A 22896-nucleotide genomic window follows, 5' to 3' on the forward strand; every position below is an offset into this window, starting at 1 on the left:
CAAACCTGGGACCCTTCAGTCTGCGGGCCCCACACTCTCACCACTGAGCAAACTAACTACGGCTGTTTGCCATTTTCTGAGCACCCTGGCAGAGTGTGCTGATGGTGGTGTACACTCCTTGAGAAGGCAGATTGTTGTGAAAACCTTTCCCACATAAACAGAAACAAGGCACTGGCTATTTCAGATGTAACTGCCATCAACTTTTTCTCTCATAACCTCTGGAACACAATTGCATCAGCTCTAAGATCATCTGGTTACAAATAAATACTTCCCAGCTTGGTGGATGCCTTCAGAGTGCCTTCGGGGGCTTGTGTTTCTAGAGCTAACCTAAGAAGTGTTGCTTTAGGACACACATAATTCAGCTATATTCATCATTCACTCATTCATTCATTCACTCATTATTTATGAGCATATACTATCTAGAACTAGATACACGAAGATTCAATTTCTCCTAACAGCTCAAGCAACAGGGTGAGGATCTAAGAGAGGGAGGGAAGAGAGACATAGAAATAGATGTTGGTAATTCAGAAACCCTTCCCCTACCTTTTTAAAATGTAAAATATGCTCTGCCCTGCTATGCAAAGTAAAGGTTTAATCCATTCAGTTATTTAATGAGAAAACATTTGCTGCGTGCCTGCTTCTTGCTAGGCCCTGTACCAGGAGCTATGTCTAGCTACAGGAAGCTGCCTGAGGGTAATGCTGGGAGGATCAGAGAAGCATACTGCCCTTTTACCTTGCCCTCTGGGCAGCAGTCCTAATCCTTTTGGGTCAAAGGAGAACATGCACTGGAAAGGGAGCTTCAAAAGGAAGCAAATATGCAGTGTAAACACACCTTCAACCAGGCCAATCATTTGTCTCCCTTTGTCAAGGCAGTGAGGCAATAACCCACTGACACCCAGTGAAGACATCTGTGCAAATATTTCCCTGCTTTTTAGTCTATCAAGCACTCCCTCCACCCATACTTTAGTTTGATGAGTCATATAGAAAAAGGGATAAACTGAGTAAATATAGATATTCTTTGTACTAGGGAGCTGCTTGAAATCATTGTATGGAAAATGAGACTTGAAGTAGTTTTAAAAAAGTAGATTTTATGTGTAGTAATATGGAAATAATTCCAAAGTACAAGAGTGTGTTAAATAAAAAATTTTGGAAAGTAACATACAGTAGGATGCCATTTATTTTTTAAAATGTATCTTTATTGATTTCAGAGAGAGGAAAGGAGGGAGAGAACAAGATAGAAACATCAATGATGACAGTGTCACTGATCGGTTGCCTCCTGCACGCCCCCAACTGGGGATCGAGCCTGCAACCCGGGCATGTGCCCTGACCGGGAATCGAACCCCGATCGCCTGGATCCTAGGTCGACGCTCAACCGCTGAGCCATGCCCGGCCAGGGGCTAATACTTGATAGTGTTTACGAAAAGCAGGGAAATATGTTTGAAGTGTTTTGCAGAAATGAACCCATTTGATCCTCAAAACCACCCAGTGGATTGGGTACTATTATCTCTCTTAAAAATTTGAAAAGTGGGGCATGGAGAAGTGAGTCTCTTGCCCAAAGTCACACAGCTAGGATTTAAACCCAGGAAGTTTGTCTACAGATTCTGGAACCTAAGTTTCCACAGGTACAGCTACATGAATGTACTTAGAAAAAAGGTCAAAAAGATGAACACTAAGCTGAAAACTATGGTTGTCGTTGGGCAGGGTCAATTCAACATTACACTAGAGCTGCAATACTTGAACGTTTTTTCCCCCCCAAAGAGAGTAATTTTATGATACTTCCATTAAGTTTATAATTTTAAAATATTTAAAAATCAATCTTGGAGTCAATTTAAGTGATTTTGAATAAAACTACTACTTTGGCATCCATGAGAGCAGGACTGTTTCATCTTTCCTCTTGGGCAGTCTCATGACCTCTGATGAAATCTTATTTGACAGAGTAGATGAAAAGTTATCTCAGATTTTATCTGGAACAATGGGAGGCCTATTGGTAGAAGTATTACGTTTCATGGCTGAAATGTCTTTCAGAGTTCAGAAACTGAAGCCCAGGTGGCCATATCAGACCAAGTATTAACTACTGAATAAATAAAAGGATGTATCACTTCATTATAAAAATGAAAACTTTAAAAATCTCATATGTACTAACAATTGCAAAGTAGTACACTCTATTTAGGGTTCTCCAGAGACAAAGACCAATAAGAGATCAGATAAATAATGAACTATTTTAAGGAACTGCTCACACAATTGTAGGGGCTGACAAATCTGACATTTATAGGGTAGGCCAGCTGGAAATCCAGGTAAGACCTGATGTGCAGTATTGGGTCCAAAAGTCTACAGGGTAGGTGAGTAGGCTGAAAACTCAGGCAAGAGTTCTGTGTTGCAGTCCTGAGGCAGAATTGCTTCCTTTCTGGGAACCAGTCTTTGCTCTTAAGGTCTTCAACTGATTGGATGAGACCCACCCACATTATGAAGGGTAATTTGTTTTACTGATTGTAAATGTTAATCACATATACAAATACCTTCACAGCAATATCTAGACTAGTGTTTGACAAAACTGGGTATCATAGAGTAGCCAAGCTGACACATAGTTAACCATGAGTAAATTCCAATTTGAACTAAATTCTGAGTTCTCAAAAATGTTAGATAAGCGAGTCTAGTTATTTTTTTCATTTAGGATGACTGAAGTTTCAATTTGCTTTAAGAGACTCAGTCATATACCCTAGCTGGTTTGGCTCAGTGGATAGAGCATCGGCCAGAGGACTGAAAGATCCCAGGTTCAATTCTGGCCAAGGGCATGTACCTGGCATGTACCCAGTTGCAGGCTCAATCCCCAGCCCCAGTCAGGGCACGTGCAGGAGACAACTAATCGATATGTCTCTCTCACATTGATGTTTCTCTCTCTCCGTTCCACTCTGAGGATTAAAAAAGAGATTCAGTCACATTAGGAAAATCTTTGAATAGTACATTTGCAATATACTTAGCTATTCTAATTAGTTTTGCTTAATACAAGTTGGGTTATGAGATGATTCTGATTTCACGGCAGTTGAAATAAGGTTAACAAACAATGTAGATAAATCTGTGAATCTAAATGGCACGGAATTCATTGCTGCAATGTAGCATTTTCAACTTTGCTCCTAGAGTTAATGTATGCACAATGTGCTTACTGTTCTACAGTGAAGGTGCTCAATAATGAGGTGTTTTCAATTTAATATAGGTACACCATTGCATCTTTGACATCTCATCCAGAGATTAAGTTATGCAAATGATTTCAGAATAACCTTCACCTCATAGGAGTCCAGACACTAAGTAAATTGAGCTGGGCATGTGAGAATATTAATAAATGTGATCTATGACTCCTGACATTATAGGCGAACTTCAATATTATATTGATGCTATTCCTAAATAAATCAGTATTTTGTTCCTGATCAGCTGTGGGAAAGCTAGTAAACATTCTTCAGATTTAGGACTATCAGTTTAAAAAAAGGTTTTTATGATTAAATTGTTACTTTAAATTAAAAAATTATGTGCCATGTAAAAAGATACTTAACATGTCTACCTGCAAAGTAGGAGAAGGAAATAGTGTGTAGTATATGTATGAAGTTAACAGCTTTTATCTTGTTTCTCACCTGTGACGCAGATACCGTAAGTCCCTTTTTACAAATGAGGAAAATCAGGCTCAGTGAAGATCAGAAACTTGCTTGAGGTCACCAGAAAGCTGCACACCCCCTTCCATGGTTTAAACACTCCACTACAGACACAGCTGAAACAAAGAAGGAATTAAGTTTGCTCTTATATTTCTCACATAAGATAGGCTATATATTCATCTCATCTTGCTTTTCTCTTTTAGCACAGTTCTGAGGGCAAAGGTATTCCCCCACAAGTAAGGCATTTCTTCCCAGACAAGTGCAGCAAGCTGGACTATCTTCATTATACTTTGATTACATTGCAGTTTGTCTTTGGCAAGATCAAACTTAAATTTGCTTCTCACTTCAACTTGTCTTTTCTAAATGATCACTGGAATAGACTAGGAACTGCAGTGTCTGCCTCTGTGATGGCAGTGGTGGGAATGGAGCCTGGGAGGGCACAGTGGAAAGGAATGAAGGACTCCCTGGGTGGGATTTCAAAGGCATTGATGAGTGGTTTTGGTTATGAGGAAAGAAAATAATGGGAGTCCTCTCCTTTCCTCCGTTTTTCCTTTCATTACCTCAGAGAGCCTGTAAGCTATAGTTGATACAAAACAATTTCGATTAGCTGCGCACTTGGTCTGGGGTACACTTCATCCAGATGTCAGGTAGTCAAATCTGTACTTTGCAGCCATACAGCATTGCTAGATATTTATAAAATGGCATAGCTCTACCCTTGAGTTGTATTTATAAACTGACAGGGTACTAGAGATCATTTAGCCTGGTCGTTTCCCAGCTTTTTTCCGTAGCACAAAGACTATTCAAATTCCTTGAAAGGGTTTAATTTTAAATAGACTTGATTCCTTTCACATCATAAAATGTGGGCTAAAATTTTAGGTTGCTGATCAATTCTTTACCAGAGGAACAATTATTAAATATAAAATGTTAATTATATATATATTTTAAAACCTTCAAATTCTTACTTGCAAATCCAACAAAAACAACAAAGAGCTGCTCTGGTGCTGCTCCTAGGCTCTCCTGTCCTTAATGTTTGGAGCCCGTTTAAAAACTATCGATATTAACCTACCCTCCCATTTTACAAATTTATTTAACAAGAACATTTTGTGCAAATACTAAGTATCTAGCACTGTACTAAGCTTAGGAAAAACACTGGACCTAAAATATGAGTATGCTCTGATCCCTGGCTTACCAGGGAGACATGATTATAACACAACATAGTAAATTCAGTGAAACAGGACCTGTGATATTATGGGGCCTGGAATCACTGAGTCTGAGCCTGGGTCTCTGAAACGGAGCAAAATGAGTTTAGAGGGCAGTTAACTTGGGAAGAGTATACTCCAGACTGAAATATGGAGTGGGAAAGCGGCTAGGGGTACATTTGAAAGGCACAAGTCGTTTTATGCTGCAGATAATACAGCAGGAAGTGAGAAGAGAGCCTACACCTTGTCTTGATTCTTCAGGAAATAGGGAGCCAAGGAAGGCCTGTAAGTAGGGAAACGAGGTCAAAGTTATGCTTTAGGTTGCCAAACGGGGCTATGAATATGTTGAGGGAGGTACAAAGACCTACCTGTAGCTCTTTAAGAGAGTATCAAGAGCAGAAGCAAATTTGGGGGAAACTATGCATTCATTTTGAGGTTCCAGGTAGAGATGTCCAGCGTGACTGGATGGGTAGCTCAAGTCTGAAGCCTTGGTGAATAAATCTGATCCTGTATACATACAAAGGGGGATGGAGAGAGATGCAGGAAAAGGTTAACTTTGCTTAACTCTTGATTTTTGGTTAATTCTTATCCATGCTTTTCTGTACACTTGCATGTTATCTTTATAACTAGGCAAAAGCAGTTATTTTAGTTTTTGAATTCTGCTGATTTATCTTCCAAACTTTGCTTTGCCTCAATTTTCTTTAAACCAAATTGGCACCATACCCTATATGGAATTTCCTGCATTTTCACCAAAAATTGTATTTAGGAACAATACTATGTAGCCATTAAAATCATGCTTTCAAAAGAAATATGCAAATGTTCACCAGTCTTCTTACATCAAACTTCATGATTTGGTATAATTGGATCCTATGCAGATACAGCAAGATAGAAAAATCTCTTGAGATTAAACACTCTCTTGAGTGTTCACAGCACTTCAAGTGCTCTCTTGAATGGAGTCATCACAGTGAGCCGAACATGCTGTCACTAGTGATAGAACAAACGCAAAGCTGAAATCTAGCGCAGTGTCTCAATGTGACTCACAGGAATGTGGTGAGGACACACAGGCTTCTCTGACATTGCCTGGGGATGATGAGTCTTCTCTAAAAACAGTCAAGTTTATTTGAACTCTCTTGCCACAACAAATATGTCATAATCTGTGACCAATATCACATACCAAATTGATAGCTGACCTTAATGAAACATACCTACACAAAAGCCACCTATGAGCATTTGCTTTTAACTGACTAGAGAAAAAAGACCCATCACTGTAATAATCTGACTTATTTCCACTATGCTCAAAGCAATTTAAAAACATATAGAATTACTGTCAGGAAAACATAAGCAGCCTTAGCCCCAGTCAAGGTTTTAAAAATCTGTATCTAAATGGGTTCTTTGCCTTGTAGAGAGAAACTGACTAGAACACACAGTATAGATATTATTTGGGAAACATATGCCAAATTGGAGATACCTTCAAAACATAAAAATCTGAATAAAAATTTATTTTCAATCACATAGATTTTTATGTGAAACTGATTTTTAACTCAGGAAGTTTAGGGAGTGATACAAAAATGAAATACAGGGAATCAAACCCAAATTATCCAAGAGAAAGTTCTATTTCCATTGCTCTTTCAAGTGGATGACAAAGATGGACAATATAATTTGAAAAGATCAGTGTGGTGTTTCTCAAACATGCCCAATCATAAGAATTATTCAAGGCACTTTTAAATAGAGTCCAGACCCATTCTCCTTTGACTCCAGCCCAGTGGGTTTGGATTGAGGACCAAGGTTTTATATTTTTAGCACCCCAAGTCATTCTAATAATCAGGCAAGTTAGGGAAATAGTGGCTAAGGGGGAAACAGCAGCAATACCACCACAGCTCCCGTCCCCTTACTCAACATCTGCCCAACAACATACTGCCTGAGAATGAGAAACACTCAACTGAAAATGAGGAATTGTCTGTAGAACACGATTTATTTCAAGTCCAAAACACAAAATTACTCATTTTTCTTAACATACTGCATAATTTTTACTGCATGAATATTTAGGGTTTCTGTATTCACAAGTGTGTTTATTTCTGAACTTTAGGCTCAAATGATTCAATATATATATGTTTAATACAGAGGACATGTACTTTAACAAATTTGTTTAGAAAATATTTTACATAAAAACACACAAAGCATTTACTAATACTCTTCAGTCTTTACAACCAATCTTCAGCTAAGATTTGGCTGAAGTCCATCATTTTCTACAAAACATTCCAAGACTGAGTATGATAGGGTGCAGTACAGTAAGTCCTCACTTAACATCGTTGATAAAATGAAACCAATTTTACCATAGGCTAATTGATATAATAAACAAGAGTTAAGGTTCTATGGCATCTCCTCGACTTCATAATGAAATGCTATTGAACAAAACAACGTTATTCGAGGACCTGCTGTATTTTACATACTTTAGCTTATTATTGCAGTTACAAGTTCCCTTTTCTTTGATGGCTTCTGCATATATTATACTCATAAAGCAGGAGGAGGCTTTTCTTTAACTCATGAATTATAAATAAAATTTGTCTTTTTTGGTGTAACTTATCCCCAATCAAGAACCAAAGAGTCATGATGAAATCACATAACTGACATATAAGGGCTTTTTCAAACTAACAACAGTAACATTTAATACCTATTGTTATAATATCCTTTATTGTTTTGTCCAACAACTAGAGTGCCGTTACTTCTAATATAATCAGTTGGCATCAAAATATAAAGTAAAAATATGTACATTTTTATATATCAATTCTTACCTGAATAATCTCAGATCTCTTGAGTGTTCCACGAAGTGGAATTTCTTCCTAAAGTTACAGTGAATGTGGTACAATGTGTACAACTTGGTTAACCAGTGCTCGCTTTTTCATTTCCAGGACTTTTCCTTATCTTGAATCAAATGCACACTCTTGACTACCATATCATTATGCACTGGCTCACAGTTCATATATAAAGTCCAACTCAAGCTTATTTTGGTTTATTGTACATGCTTTATTAAAACAGTACTGGTATTTACATATCTGCAGAGTCCCTTCCAAGGTGCTCTCACACACTCAAACACACCCATACGACATCCATACTACGGCCCCATGCACCCACACTAGTGAGCTGTGAGGGTCAGACTCCTAAAATTAGGGAGCTGTTGGGGGATAGAGTTGTTGATTTGGTTTTCAATTTTTTTGAAAAAAGCACGGGGGAATGCATTTGGCCATTACAATGCTAATTAAGTTTGTGTATATTAACATATATGGCAGTAACACTGAATATTCCTTTTACATTCTATATACACAGAATGAGATCAAGGTTTTGCGGTCAACAGAAGATTCCAACTTCAGTCTCAATGCTGCTTATAATGACTTCTGAATTCACATAGGGGCTTTCCCTAAAAATAATTCAAGTCTATGTAAGTGAAATAAGGCACAAGTAATATTGATTTGATCTAGGGGAAGGGGAGGAATGAAAACTAGTTACTGTTAGAGTTACTTTGACTTAAATCCACTTGAAATCCTGTCTCCTAATATGCAAAGATTTCTTAATAATAAAGGTTGTTTTATTTTCCTCTTCCCTGACAAAACCCAAAAAGAAAAGTTTGGGAATTCACATTTTAATGTTTCAGTAGCGTAAACTACTCAAATTGATGTGGACCCCACCTCTCCTGCCCAGGTCTCCTCCCTCCCTCAATACCAAAACAAAAAGCACAGCACAGGAAATAGGAATCCCTTGCTGTTTGAGATTTGTACACTTAAGTAGCAAATACATATCTGGTTGTCTTTGATTTTTTAAAAATAAGGAAAAGCAACCTCATAACTTTCTTGCTCTGTAAAAAAAATCCCTGTCTCTTCTTTTCAAGATGATGAAGCCCCAACCAGACATTAAAAACAACTGCAACAAATGAGTTTGGCAGCATAAATAATGTCTAGTTTTCAAAACTTCATAGTGAGATTCATTTAGCTGTACACAATCTGTTGGATGTTTTTTGCAGCAGGTGAACCAAACCCAAAGACGCTGGACATTCTGTGAAAGGGAGTAAGAATTGCAGTCTGAAGGCCCCTGACTTTGGTTGTTTACAAAGTTCAATCCTGTTTATTGTGATCCTTGGTATCTTCTTCATCTGTATATTCTGATGGTTCTTCTCCTGGTTTTAGCAGTCTGCCTACATAATCATATTTTTCTGAAAGACATCAAAAGAAAATCAGTAGCAGTAAAATGCTTCACTATTCCATTATACAGCAGGGAAGGCATTTGCCTCTTCTGAAATCATATAGAACAAGCTAAATTTTTCCTACTGCTCACCTTGGCTGGTCTTTGTACTCATGTAAAGCTTGAACAAAAGAAAACAGGATTAGGGAACTTATAAAGCTTGGAAACTGCGGTTTGCAGGAGTGTTCCATACTACCACTTCTTTTTTTTTTTTTTTAACTGTTTTTATTGATTTCAGAGAAAAGGGAGAGGGGGAGAAAAAGAGAGAAACATCAATGATGTAAGTCATTGATCAGCTGCCTCCTGCATGCCCCCTACTGGAGATCGAGCCCACACCTGGGCATGTGCCCTGACCAGGAATCAGTGATCTCCTGGTTCATGGGTCTATGCTCAACCACTGAGCCACGTCGGGTGGGCATACTACCACTTCTTAATGAAGGACACTGCATCAGAATCACTTAGAGAGCTTTTTGAAAATATATATCCATGTCCAGGACCCATCTCAGAGCTACTTATCCCAGGCTCTTGGGTTAGGCTGAAGAGAGACATGTAGTTTGAAATCTAACTCTATTGTGCACTGTGGGTTCAAGATTTAAAGCATAGTTCTTTAACTCTTAACAGCCCAAATTATAAAGAAACAAGGTGGCAATGTAGGGTGTTTCCAACAATTATTTAAAATCTATAAATATAATATTAGGTTTTATATAGAACTGAGATGAAATAAAATGTACTATTCTTCTATCAAATTCTCTTCTTAGATCTATTACATTACCTGTTTTTATGTCACCAGGTATTATAGCAGAACACTGTTATGTCCAAGTTGATGAACATGCAGTTATTTCTTGGTTATGAATTTGAACCTAGGTTAACTGAATTAACTGACAAACCAAGAGGATAAGATAGGAGGACTGCTTTATACAGTAGTAGAACCAGTACAAGTGCCAAGAAGCTAGAAGAACTGTTCCAAGGGACACATAGGTCCAGAGTGTCACATAGGTGGTAATAATTGATGTCACAAATGTATAGTAAAGAGAAATGACATTTTTTCCTTACAGTTCGAGGATAAGATCAATAAAATCATTTAGAATAAATTATACTATCATATTAGCATTCAGTTCAGTTTTAAATACATGCCTATATATTTTTTGAAAACTATACATTAATAAACAAGCCTTATACCACTAAAGGTGTCACAATTTTTGTTAGACTTATAGTTTGTAACAAGTCAATTTTTAAATATGGATTTTATAAATCACATGTAACAATCATTTTGCTCTATCAAGTAATGATGATGATGAAAACATACGGCATCCTTGGGCTCTTAAAGAATGTGAAATAGCATTCACTTTCTTTGGCCACAGATTATTTCCAAAGAAGCTAACAAAATGAAGGTACCTTTAAACTGCATTTCCCATTCTCGAACACTTTCCATTTGTACGGCATTCAAATCTGAGAGATCATCATATTCATCTTTAAGTGCATCTTTATCTAGGCAAAATGTCGCCAGTCCTCTGGAGGCATCCCTACCAGCAAATATTCCATATGGACCCGCTGGGGGGAAAAAAAAGAAATTATTTAGATAACTAACATTTTAGAGTGTCTCAAAGGAAAAAGTCAAAAGAAACCTTAATTTCAAAACACACACAGATACTAGGTGGGATGAGAAGAAATTTCCTGGAAATCTGCCTTTTGACCAAATGAAAGTTTTTCACTGAAAATTTAAACCTTACATTTCAAATATTTCAGATACCCCAAAACTTGTATTCAAAGATGAAGACTGTGAAGTAGTAGAGAGAACAGGTTATTTGAGCAGTTAGGTTTAGAAGCCAGTTTGCTTCCAAATGATGCTTTACTGATTGCTGTTAATTAATTGTGGCATCTAAAAAAAATTGACTGAACGTCCACTGGATAAGTACTATATAAAGACTCAAGTGATTGTGGATCTAAACATTTTTTCTCCTATCCAATGTAGGTTGAAATTGTATGAGGACAGAGACTGAATAATCTTGGTATCCCCACTAACTACGTCAGTGCCCAGCCCATGTGATGTTCAACAATTCTTTGCTGAATAAATAGTCTGATCAGAAATATGACCTATTTTCGCCCGGCCGGGCGTGGCTCAGCAGCTGAGTTTCGACCTAGGATCCAGGCGATTGGGGTTCAATTCCTGGTCAGGGCACATGCCCGGGTTGCGGGCTCCATCCCCGGTTGGGGCGTGCAGGAGGCAGCCGATCAATGACTCTCTCATCATTGATGTTTCTATCTCTCTCTCCCTCTCCTTTCTTCTCTCTGAAATCAATAAAGATATATTTAAAAAAAAAGAAAAAAAGAAATATGACCCATTTTCAAAATAAATAACACCTGATTACCATAATATACTCACAATTATCTATATAAACTATGAAAAGTCATTAAAAAATATAATGGTTTTCATCACAACTTTTGGAAAACAGTGTGGCTATAAAGAACAGTTCTTCTGACTGACACAAAATTATTAGCATTTTGTCCAAGGAATTAGGAACCACCCTCTCTAAGGAAGAATGGCATGATTTATATGCTTACAGAGTGAGCCATTCCCAAACTGTGTCCTTGAGAGCAGTAACTGTCTTACTGATCTCTGTATCCTCAATGCCTAGCACAGTGCCAAATGAATTGGCTGCAATTCCAAATAAGGAGAAACTAAATTTTGACCCTTTACTTTAAACAGATTCACTTATGGTAAGCAAAATCTACACTTTAGTATAGATAAGAAAGACTTCAATTGTTTAAAACACATACTAATAAAAATGAAACAACCTAATTTTCTATATCAGGATATTGGTTAAATAAATTATAGTACATTAATTTAATGTAGTAGTATATAGCTAGCAAAGAAAATTAGGTAACTGTATGTACAGACACAGAAGTCTATGATATATATATTAACTGAAAAAAGCAATTCAAAAGAGCATATAATATATACATATATATGGTAAAAAGGAGAGAAGATGAATATTATAAAAACAGAAATCAGAAAACTCTCCATCGCCCGGCCAGGCGTGGCTCAGCGGTTAAGCATCGACCTAGGACCCAGGAGATTGTGGTTCGATTCCCGGTCAGGGCACATGCCCAGGTTGAGGGCTCAATCCCCAGTCGGGGGCGTGAAGGAAGCAGCTGATCAATGACTCTCTCATCACTGATGTTTCTATCTCTCTCTCTCCCTCCCTCTCCCTTTCTCTCTCTGAAATCAAAGATATATTTAAAAAAAGAAAAAGGAAAAGAAAACCCTCCATCTTTGAGTGTATTAATATATACCAGTGTCTTCTCTAGTAAACTTCTCTGCCAACTTCCCTAAGGAGGCCTTAACAATGAATGAATGTAAGAACAAAACTTCATAAAACATGTTCTTTTTTGGGTTTTAGATGGCTAGCTTAGTAAGAGTGTATGTGAGTCAACAGTTACTAATCCAAGCCTAATTCTATGCGAAATGTTTTGCTAACTCTTGGATGATTCAGTGATTAACTTATTTCCCCACTCTCCAAACTGTATTAAGCTGTCTTCTCCACAGTTTAAAACTTCCCTCAGGGAGCATTTAATCTGGAAAGGTGTTTTGATAAGTTTTCTTTACTCTTTCCTGTAATACCATGAAGAACATAACATTAAGAACTAGAATTGGAATTGGATGTTGCTCAGAGAAAGGACTTGAAGTCTAATTAAAGTACATTTCTCTGCATCCATAATACAACCAGAAGTATACTGAGAAGTCAGCAATACCTCCCTATTCCATTACCCCCTTATGTAACAAACCTAAATGTTACTGATCCCAGTATTTTGGTGACTACAGTTTACATAGCCCACGTAGAATGAGAATTCTAAGGTGAAAAAATAGCATGGACTTAAATATTACCTGCTGGAATTTAGTAAACAGATAGGTTATACTAGAAGTGTTTGGAGGGGAAAAAAGTTACTCTATGAATGGTGTTGGGATGACTGAATAGCCTTCTGTGAAAAACAAAAGTCGAATCCTTATTTCATACCTTAAAATAAAATCCAAATGGAATTAAAAAACCAAAACCATAGAAGTATTAAAGAGAGTGCAGATTATTTAACATAATCCTTCAGTGCAAAAAAGTCTAAGTATGATACAAAACACAGCAACCACAAAAAGCTGAATTTGAAAACATAAAACCAAAAAATGTTGCGTGGTTTATAACACCATAAACTAAAAAGACATATAATTCAGGAAAAAAAATCACAGAAAAGGCTGATTTACTTTTTAAAGAACACCTAAAATCTACATGAAAAGACCAGTAATCCTGACTGAAAAACTGTAGCAAATATATGAACAGATAATTTGCAGAAAACATAAATGACTCAAATTTTTGAAGATGACCAACTTCACTAAGAAAAAGAAAAATGTAAACTTCTCAGACTGTGAAAGACCAAGAAGTTTAATATCACATTTTTTACAAAGGAGTGAAAACTAGGCATTTTCATGAAAGTGTATATTGGTCCAACTTCTCTGGAGGGCAACTTAGAAGTAGGTGCCCAAATTAAAAATGTCCATACCCTAGCCCGGCTGGTGTGGCTCAGTGGTCCATCATCGACTGATGAACCAAGAAGTCAGGGGTTCAATTCCCAGTCAGGGCACATGCCAGGGTTGTGAGCTAAATCCCCAGGAGGGGGGGCGGGGTGTGCAGGAGGCAGCCTATGGTGTTTCTCTCATTGATATTTCTATCTCTCTATCCCTCTCCCTTCCTCTCTCTAAAAATCAATAAAAACATTTAAAAACAAACAACATCCATACCCTAAAACTCAGTAATCTTACTTCTAGGAATTGGTTTTATAGATAATTATAATTTTACTCACATGTGACATGTACACTAACATTTACAGCAGTACCATGCAATAACAAGATACAGTAGACTGTTGTTAGAATATATTCATATAATAGAATATTATGCATATATTTAAAAGAATGGGATAGCTCTCTTTATACTGATATGAAAGGCTGTCAAGATATTAAAATATTGTTAAAGGTTTGTATAGTATGCTACAACTAGTGTGAAGAAGAAAAGTACATATCCACATGCTTACACCTACAGAGAACGCTCTGGAACAATACTAAAACTGGTTCCCCACCTTTAGGGAGGGGAACATGGTGGCTGGGTTGTGGGAAGGAGACTTATTTTTCACTATATATCCTTTTAAATGTGCTATCTTGACTATATATTACCTAGCAAAAAAATACTGTTTTATCTGTTTTCCACTAGGCCCTATTTTGAAACGTACCTCAAATCACTCTACAGTTAGACTTCCACAACCCCAGGGTTGATGGAACATCACAGAAAATACCCCAAGAAACAAAAAGATAGTAACTGCTGAAGGTAAGTTTGCAATGAAAATAATAAACTACATGAAGAAACAAACCACCATGGAGGACTGAGTACACTTAACAGATATGAGAACTGGCATCCCAAGAATAAGATAATAGAAGCAGCTTAAAAAATGACAGTATGTCTGCTTAACATTATTAAGAAATTAAGAGATGGGACATAAGGAAAGATTAAGAGTCATGATGGACAGAACGAAAAGCTAATGTGTATCTGAGCTCTAGAGGAAGGAATATAGAGAATGGGAGAAGCAATAATTGAACAAATAATGGGTTCATATTTTCTAAAATAAATGAGTAGCACACATCTTCAGATTTAGTAGAGTCTGGAACATGTTAAAATAAATAAATAAAATTCCTGCCTGGACAAATCCTAGTGAAAGAACAGAACTCCAAAAGGAAGAGGGAGACCCTGTCCTGGTAGCTCAGTTGGTTAGAGTGCTGTGCAGGTGTGCCAAGGTTGCGGGTACGATTCCCAGTAAGGGTGAAATGCAAGAATCAACCAATGAATGCATAAATAACTGGAAAAACAAATTGATGTTTTTCTCTTTCTCTCTCCTCTCCTGCCCCCGACCCATTCCCCTCTAAAATCAAAAATTAAAAAAAAACAACCCAAAGGGAAAAAAGTCTCAACTATAGCAAGTCCTCACTTAATGCCGTTGATAGGTTCTTGGAAACTGCAACTCTACGTGAAATGATATACAACATAACCAATTTTACCATAAGCTAGCAAGAGTTCAGTTCCTATGGCAATTTCTGGTCACAAAAATATCACCAAACTTCTAAATAAAGACTCATTATTTCAATATTAAACACTGAAATAAATGTGAGCTATACATAATTTAAGAAAGATGAATAAAAACAAGAGAATTCTTTTCAACCCGAGTTTTCCAGTTCAGGGACGAGGGTGGCCAGATCTTATCCCAGCAGCTCAGGGTACAAGAAGAGACCCATCCTGTACAGGACCCCCATTCATCACAGGGCCACTCATACCCCTACTCACTCAGATCAGCACAATGTAAACACACCAATTCATCTAACGTACACATCTTTGGGGTATAGGAGGAAACCAAAGTCCCCAGAGAAAATCCATGCAGACATGGGAAGAATATGCAAACTCCACAGACAGTGGCCCCAGCTGGGAATCAATTTTTTTTCTAATCAATGTTATAACAAAACATTGTTGAACAAAACAGTTATTCGAGGACCTGCTGTATAACCAAAGGGAAAAAATATATTAAAGGAATGAAAAACAAACCAAAAGTGAACTTAAAGAGAAGTAGAAGACAATGACATAATACCACTGAAGATTTTAGGTACAATAACAACCTACAATTTTATATCCTAAAACTATACTGTCATTCCTGAGTGAGGGACGACAGAACCAGGATTTTTTTCCTACCAATGAAATAACTATAGGACGTTCTACACTAAAATGAAAACTGAACCCTTGAAGAAAGAAATAAGATGCAACAAACAGCAATGAATAAAGAAAATGATAACTCTGTTGACTACTGATTAGAAGGAAATAGCAATTTAACCAATTTGGGGATGGAGTTTGAAAAAATACAGTGGAACTAAGAGTCTAATAGCAGTAACACTGAAAATAGGTTGGGGGAGGGATTAGAATTAAAGCTTTCTAACCAGAGCTATGGCATATGCCTGTGTACTACACAACTCCAAGGGCCACCATCCATTTGTATACATGGTAGTTTTGTATATTTATTAAGAAATATTCTGTCAGCCTGGCAGGGTGTGGCTCAGCGGTTGAGCATCAACCTAGGATTCAGGCAATCGGGGTTCCATTCCTGGTCAGGGCACGTGCCCGGGTTGCGGGTTTGATCCCCAGTCGGGGGCGTGTAGGAAGCGGCCGATCAATGACTCTCTCATCATTGATGTTTCCATCTTTTTCTCCCTCTCCTTTCCTCTCTCTGAAATTAATAAAGATATATTTTTTTAAAAAAAGAAATATTCTGTCAAATGCCAGTTAAGTGTCTTAAATAGAAATAGAATGCATCCAAATCAGTAGGGGAGAAAAAGTGAAATAATTTTTAAAAATTGATCTGAAAAGGAGAAAAAGGTGGGAAAAAGAGAAAAGTATGACAAAGAGAAATAATAAGATGGCAGAAATAAATCTAAATAACTAGTAATGAGAAAACAAACAGAACGATTAAACTAAGCTGTTAAGAGACATAGTGTTGAAAACAGATTTAATGGGAAAAAAATACAGCTATTGGTTATTTATAAGGGAAAAATAAAACATAACACATATTGATTAAAAGTAAAAGGATAGAAAAAGAATAATCAAATGAAGGCTGAAGTCAAATCTGAAAACTAGTAAGGAGGTAGCACTGTAATGAAATCCAGGCAACTCCTCCGTACTATTTAAAAATGAAGCTGAAATCTTCATTAAAGGTCTTGAGACAGGATGCAGGTTCTAAGCGTACAGCAGTTATTTAGTAATGTCTGTCATGGGTATGGGGTCAGGGGAGGAGTGGGCTATGTCATAGATTGAAAACTATTAAAAGAATGTGAATGGCTAACTCCAGATGTTACTAAATCTACCCTTCCAGCTCTAAACATCTTAGGCCCTCATACATGCTTTAAGCTATACTTTTATACCTTGCAATAATATTTAACACAAATACAATTCCCTTAAATATTGAACTCAGAGGAAACAACCATGTAGGTACTGAGGAAAAAACTGGTACGTATACATTTGAGCAGACTATTAAAATTCATCAGAAAACTAAGCTGATCCTTTTATTTTACAGGTAGGTAATGGATGTGAATGGGCATTAAGCCCTAACAACAGACCAGTTGGCCTCAAAGCAAGAAGCTGGGATGGGAGCGGGATAGTGTCAATAGCACATCCATGAAGGACTAGGTTAGGTTGGGCCTGGTCTGTATGTCACAACTCTTGCTTCAACTGCAGTTTTGTAAACTGTAAGTGAACATATTGAAGATAAAGTTCAAAAAAAGGAAAAACACTTAAAACGCACATGTGTTCCTTTCCCCAACTTCCCAAATATCAGACATCTCATCAGGGATTTCTTGTGTATGACTTATTTTTCTTTTCAGTGTAATTTAAAAGTTAAGTTGAAGAAAATACAGTGTTGGTATATATCAAAATACTCTACACAGAGTAAGGGGGAAGCAATATATTTAAATCTCAGAAACGTGGGATAAACAATTAGAAAGGTAAGTTATAAAATCTCTTGTCATCCTAATGAATAAAACCAGTTTTTAGTAGAGTTCTACTGCAGTAATAGTAAATCAAATTATTTAAAATTAGACTATCTGTTTGAATCTTCCTAATCTATTGACTCTGGAAACCTGTGAAATTATGTTGTGATACAATGGGAAGGGATGGCTTATGAAGCCAGTTCACTGGGTTTGATTTCTAGTTTTGCCCTTTACTAGATATATGGGCAAAACCTCTGAGTTTGTTTCCACATTTGCAAAATGAGAATATCTTCAGAGATGGAAATGCCCTATGGAGTTCACTGTTCAATATGGTAGCCATGTGGCTACCAAACACCTGAAATGTGGGTAGTGTGAGTGAGAAACTCAATTCAAAATTATATTTAATCTAATTAATTTAAAAAGTCACATATGGTTTGTGGCTACCATACTGGACAGTACAACATAAAGCTATGGAAGTGTGTTTCTTTGAAGCTTTAAATCAGGAGTGGGGAACCTTTTTCTGCGAAGGGTCATTTGGATATTTATAACATCATTCGCAAGCCATACAAAATTATCAACTTAAAAATTATCCTGCTATATTCAGTTATATATTTAATTAAATTTATTGAATTTCAAGTCCCGCCTGCAGTTGCCTTGGCAGGGCCAGGCCGGATGACTTAGCAGGTGGTATACAGTCCTCGGGATGGACATTCTCCTGAGATACTGATGGCAACTAGGAGAGGGTATAAAAAAAAACAACCCAGTAAGATAGATTGTCTACAAGCTTATCCCAAGAATCAGTTTACCTGAAATAGTGTAGATAGCCTTTGTGGTCAAATATATCTGGATTTGAATGCCATGTCTGTGTGAGCCAAGAAAATTTACCCAGAATACCGAAACCTCAGACTCTGCATCTGAAGGACAGGAATACCTACTAAACTCAGAGGCATTGTGCAGATGACAAATTAATGGATCCAATGTAGTAGGTGCTCAACAAATCTGGTTTCCTTTCTCCTCCCACATTCACTATTTCTCACATGACCACTTTCCTCACATGCTGGCCGAACTGTTACTAAATTTAATATTGACAAATGTAGTCAATGTCAACTGTTGGCCAACATGTGCATATCCACTAAATTGTCAATATTTAATTTTTTTTTAGAATCTGAACTTTAAAAATGACCAAAAAAGTATCTTCAACATAGAAAAAAGAAAAAATACTCAAAACACTCTTTAACTCTAAAACCATTATTGAAAAATGGGAGTAGATACTGGCTAGGCATAGAAACTAGGCTTTCTGGAGCCCTTAGGTCATTCTTTCAAGCTATTCAGATTCTCAGATAAGGATTGCTGCTTCTGAATTATTTTGCTACAGAACTGCTTAATTAATTTGAGGACAAAAATAAAAATTAAAACCAAAACAGAACTTATATCTGTTTTATAGTCAGAAATTTGGCTTCAAGACTTTTGCAAAGTGCTACATCTTTTACATATTCCAAGTGCATAAGATGATCCAGCTACCTTTATGGTTCAATAATAAAATATTCCAAATATCTCTATTAGATTGTTGATCAATAAATACCTACAACAAAATAATTGACCATCACTCTTAGGCTGGGAATCGGTAGAAGCTAACCTAAAACTGACTTCTCCGTTGTTATCTGAGGAGTCCCCTCACTGCTCAAGCCACACAAAGGCTATCTACATTACACCTATGACTCTTATCTTAATTTTTAATTTCTGTTGCAGAACATTTGCCGCTGGAGGCTGCCAAACTGTGTCTATGACAGTCTCTCCTAGCTATTTTCAGATAGTGGCAAGGCATAACGTGTGAGGACAAATATGCTTCCTTGCACTAAAACTTTGTTTGCTTCACTGTCAGCTTAGACAAGGGCTACAATGGCAGATCTTTTAGTTGGGTAAGCTCCATATTAAAAATCTAAACCTGAACACAATTTCTAATCACTGAACACACATTTTAATATCAATGGAGGAAAAACTTTAGGTACAAAATACTGTGTAAAGCCTGATTTAAAAAAAAAATTACATACTGTATTTAATTTGGTCTGTGCATCTAAATACTGTACTTTGGCCCTATTTTCTTGTCTCACATGCTCTTAAGTAAACAGAAAAAGTATTAACCATTTCAGCTGACATAAGCAATCTGTTTTTCATATTTGTATAACTAGAAGCATATACTTTACAAGCCAAGACTTAGTGTGGTTGAATGTAGACATACACACAAAATTACAAGCAACTAAGAAAAAGTTCAGTACATAAAATCTCCAATTCCTTATCTCTATTCTAATTAGCAAACAACAAACCAAAGCACTTCTAAACTCTTTTTCAGCCACAAAGCACTGAAATCAGAAGTATATATTAGCAAGTGTCAATAAATCTCATGCACCAACAGACTTAATCACAGAGGAAACCAACTTATCTTTAAGACTTGCCAACCCCCTTGACTTTAAGACCTGGATGTACTCTTTTTGAATAACTCACTCTAGGTCTCTAATTTCATTACTAATTTTTTACTGTCACTTTTCTTAAGCTTAGACTTACTACACAACTAGGATGTACAATGCTGCTCAATTTTACGGTACACCAACAGGATCCATGAGTCTGAACTGAAATGTATGCTATAACTGCATAGTAAAAGAAGGGTTTCTACACCAACTACCATACACACACGGTTCTCTGAAAGCAAAGCTCTAAATATGTTTAACTTGCAGAACTGGTGCATGGGGGGTATGAATTTATGGCTTTTTAAAGTTTTTTTCTCCTCTGTGAAAACAGAGTAAGTCATTATTAACGTGTGTTTGAATACCTGCCTTCGTACTACAAAAAAAGAAAAAAAAGAGAGAGAAAACATACCAGACTCACATGCCTGCTGGGTATATGAGCTCCACCCCCAAAACTCTGGGCGAATACCCTTGCTAGTCTTTCTTAAGATCTTCATTCTGGTCTGTCCTCATCCCACATACATTGTTAATCTTGGAAAGCATCTCCATACAAAAACTGGTTTTAAAAAAAAGTCTGAAGTGTTGCTTATATGCCCAGACTTCTCAGACTACAGGGTTGGGACTTGGAACTACGTGTACTAAAACGTGGCCTTACGGAGAGTAGTAGTGGGGAAAGGGCGATCAGTGGCAAAAAGAATAAAGAAAGGAAAGCTGTGAATTACAGGGCCTAGACTAGAACTTCAGGCCCCTCCTTTAGAAATCTCCCCTGCCTCCTACCCCCACCCATCCCAGGAGTCAGACAGCTCGGCAAAGCTTGAGGGGCCAGGCGTGACTGGCGACAACCAAAAGGATTTTGAAAAATTCAGTCCCAAAAAAGGCTGCGGAGAGAAATGGGATGGGATTAAAATGAAAGCAGAGAGCTGCATCCTGGGGCAACACTGGGTCCCCGACTTCAGGGGACAAGCTGGAGGTGCCAGCGGCCGGGGGTGTGTGCGGGGTCGGCCGTCCCAGGTGCGGCAGCCAAGGCGCGGAGGTCCAGACTTCGAGAAGGCTGGGCCAAGTAACCCCGGGGCCCAGGGGCCTCCCCATCAAAAGGGGGTAGCGCTGCAGGGGGTTCTCCCCTCCCCTTCCAGGTCCTCCTTACCAGGGCCGTAGAACTTGCTGCCTTTGGTCACGTCGAAGACTTTCCCATTGACCGCGAGCAGGATGCGCGGGGTGCGGGACCCGTCGTATTGGCGCAGCTGCTCCAAGCTGAAGTCGCGCTTCTTCATGCGCGGCAGAGCGGCTGCGGGGCTCTCCTCGCCCGACCCGGCCCCGGCGCCCAGACCCCGCCGCCCCCAGCGCACCCACAGCCGGTAGGCCCCCAGCAGCACCAGCGCCACCAGCGCCACGTTCAGCAGCATCTCCCCGCCCCCCGTCAGAAGCGCCAACGCCGCTGCTGCCCAGCCGCCCCCCTCTGCCTTCGCTCCGGAGCCGCCCGAGCTCCCGCTGCTGCCTTCACTGCTGCTCTCGCTGCCACTCCCCAGGGTGCCTAGCTTCACGTCCCCATCACCCGCCGCCATCACTGCCCGCCAGCGCCTTCCTCCTTGTCCCCGCCCCCGGCCCGCCCCAACCCCACAGCCAGCCCCGCCCATCTTGCGCCTCCCAGCCAATAACGTGAGGGGAGGGGGCGGGGTCAGGCCTGCTCCTGATTGGGTGTTGACGGGGAAACGTTGTCTAGGATCTCCCTCCCCCTCCCCTTTTTTGCGGACCGCGCTCGCGTGAGACGCCCCGCCCACCTCGCCCCACACTTCCCCGCTCCGGCTCCTGGCCTAGGTTCCCAGAAATAGTAGAGGGCGGCTGGCCTGAAGAAAGGAAGCTACAAGGGGCGCGCGCGCGCGCGCGCGCGTATGGGCGGGGCGGGACCACGGCGCGTGCGCAGGTGCCGGAGCGCCACGCGCTCTCCTTTCCCCGCAGCCCTATCTGGAGACTCGCTCCTCCCAGTCCCTCGCTGTGCGCGTGCGCCCCGGGATCGCTTCCTTTCCCTGCTCTGGATTCGCGTCCGCGAATACCCGCCTGTTCGCTGTCGCTCCGCCCGTGCGCTTCACGTGCTCCGAAGCGGCAGCGGAGGTGGGGCCCGGCCGGGGGCGCCTGTCTGAGGACGCGGTCTGGCGGCTTTGCGGGAGGCCGCGACAGAGTTTTAACTGCTGGCACAAACTGGTGAGGGGCGCCTCTCCCCTGGGCTCCTTCGCGCCCGCCCGGAAGCTGGGGACGCGGGCGCGCAGACCAAGCTGCAGCCCAGAAGTTTCGGAGACGCGCGGGTCTCCCTGGCGCGGAGACAGTGAGCGGAGCACGCACCGGGGTGGTTTGGCGTCCGGAGCTACAGGCTGTCCTCTCTGGCCCTGTGCAGCCATTCCCTGATGGTTTGGGCCAAGGCTGCTGTTGTAGAATTTTCTCTCCGGTTTTAGTCTAAAGGTGTCGTTATTCCTTAAATCATACCTAAGGTGACAGAGAAGTGCGTAGGATGAAGTGGCCCTTCCAGAGTCTTAGTCTCTCGAGTCCTTAACATTCCAGCTTAAATGTCACCTCTGGAGCCTCATTACCGGCTCTTCACCTCACTCGCACGACGTGCTGTCTCCTGCCCTGGTCTGTGTCAATGTCTGTGTGTCGCGGAGTCACCCGCCACCCCACAGCTACCTGCCGTGCGCTCCCCGTGCGAAGAAGGAAGGAAGGTGTATTGAGGGTCTAACAGTTTTCGTTTCACCTGAGGAGCCGACGAGACGGAGGAGAGACCTGGGCAAGCAGTGGGGGCGAGTGACAGGAGC

General features: G+C 39.5%; 1 protein-coding gene across 1 annotated transcript; it reads right to left on the bottom strand.

Moving 5' to 3' along the window:
* Positions 1-6793: 6793 nt before the first annotated feature.
* Positions 6794-21654, bottom strand: PGRMC2 (progesterone receptor membrane component 2). Its single transcript, XM_016203241.2, has 3 exons — positions 21237-21654; positions 10469-10624; positions 6794-9044 (listed from the first exon to the last, which is right to left on the bottom strand). The coding sequence occupies exons 1-3, from the start codon at positions 21652-21654 to the stop codon at positions 8947-8949; spliced, it is 672 nt and encodes a 223-aa protein (XP_016058727.2). The 3' UTR covers positions 6794-8946.
* Positions 21655-22896: the final 1242 nt, after the last annotated feature.

This window comes from Miniopterus natalensis, chromosome 4, assembly GCF_054644295.1.
Source record: "Miniopterus natalensis isolate mMinNat1 chromosome 4, mMinNat1.hap1, whole genome shotgun sequence".
NCBI classification, from domain to species: domain Eukaryota; kingdom Metazoa; phylum Chordata; class Mammalia; order Chiroptera; family Miniopteridae; genus Miniopterus; species Miniopterus natalensis.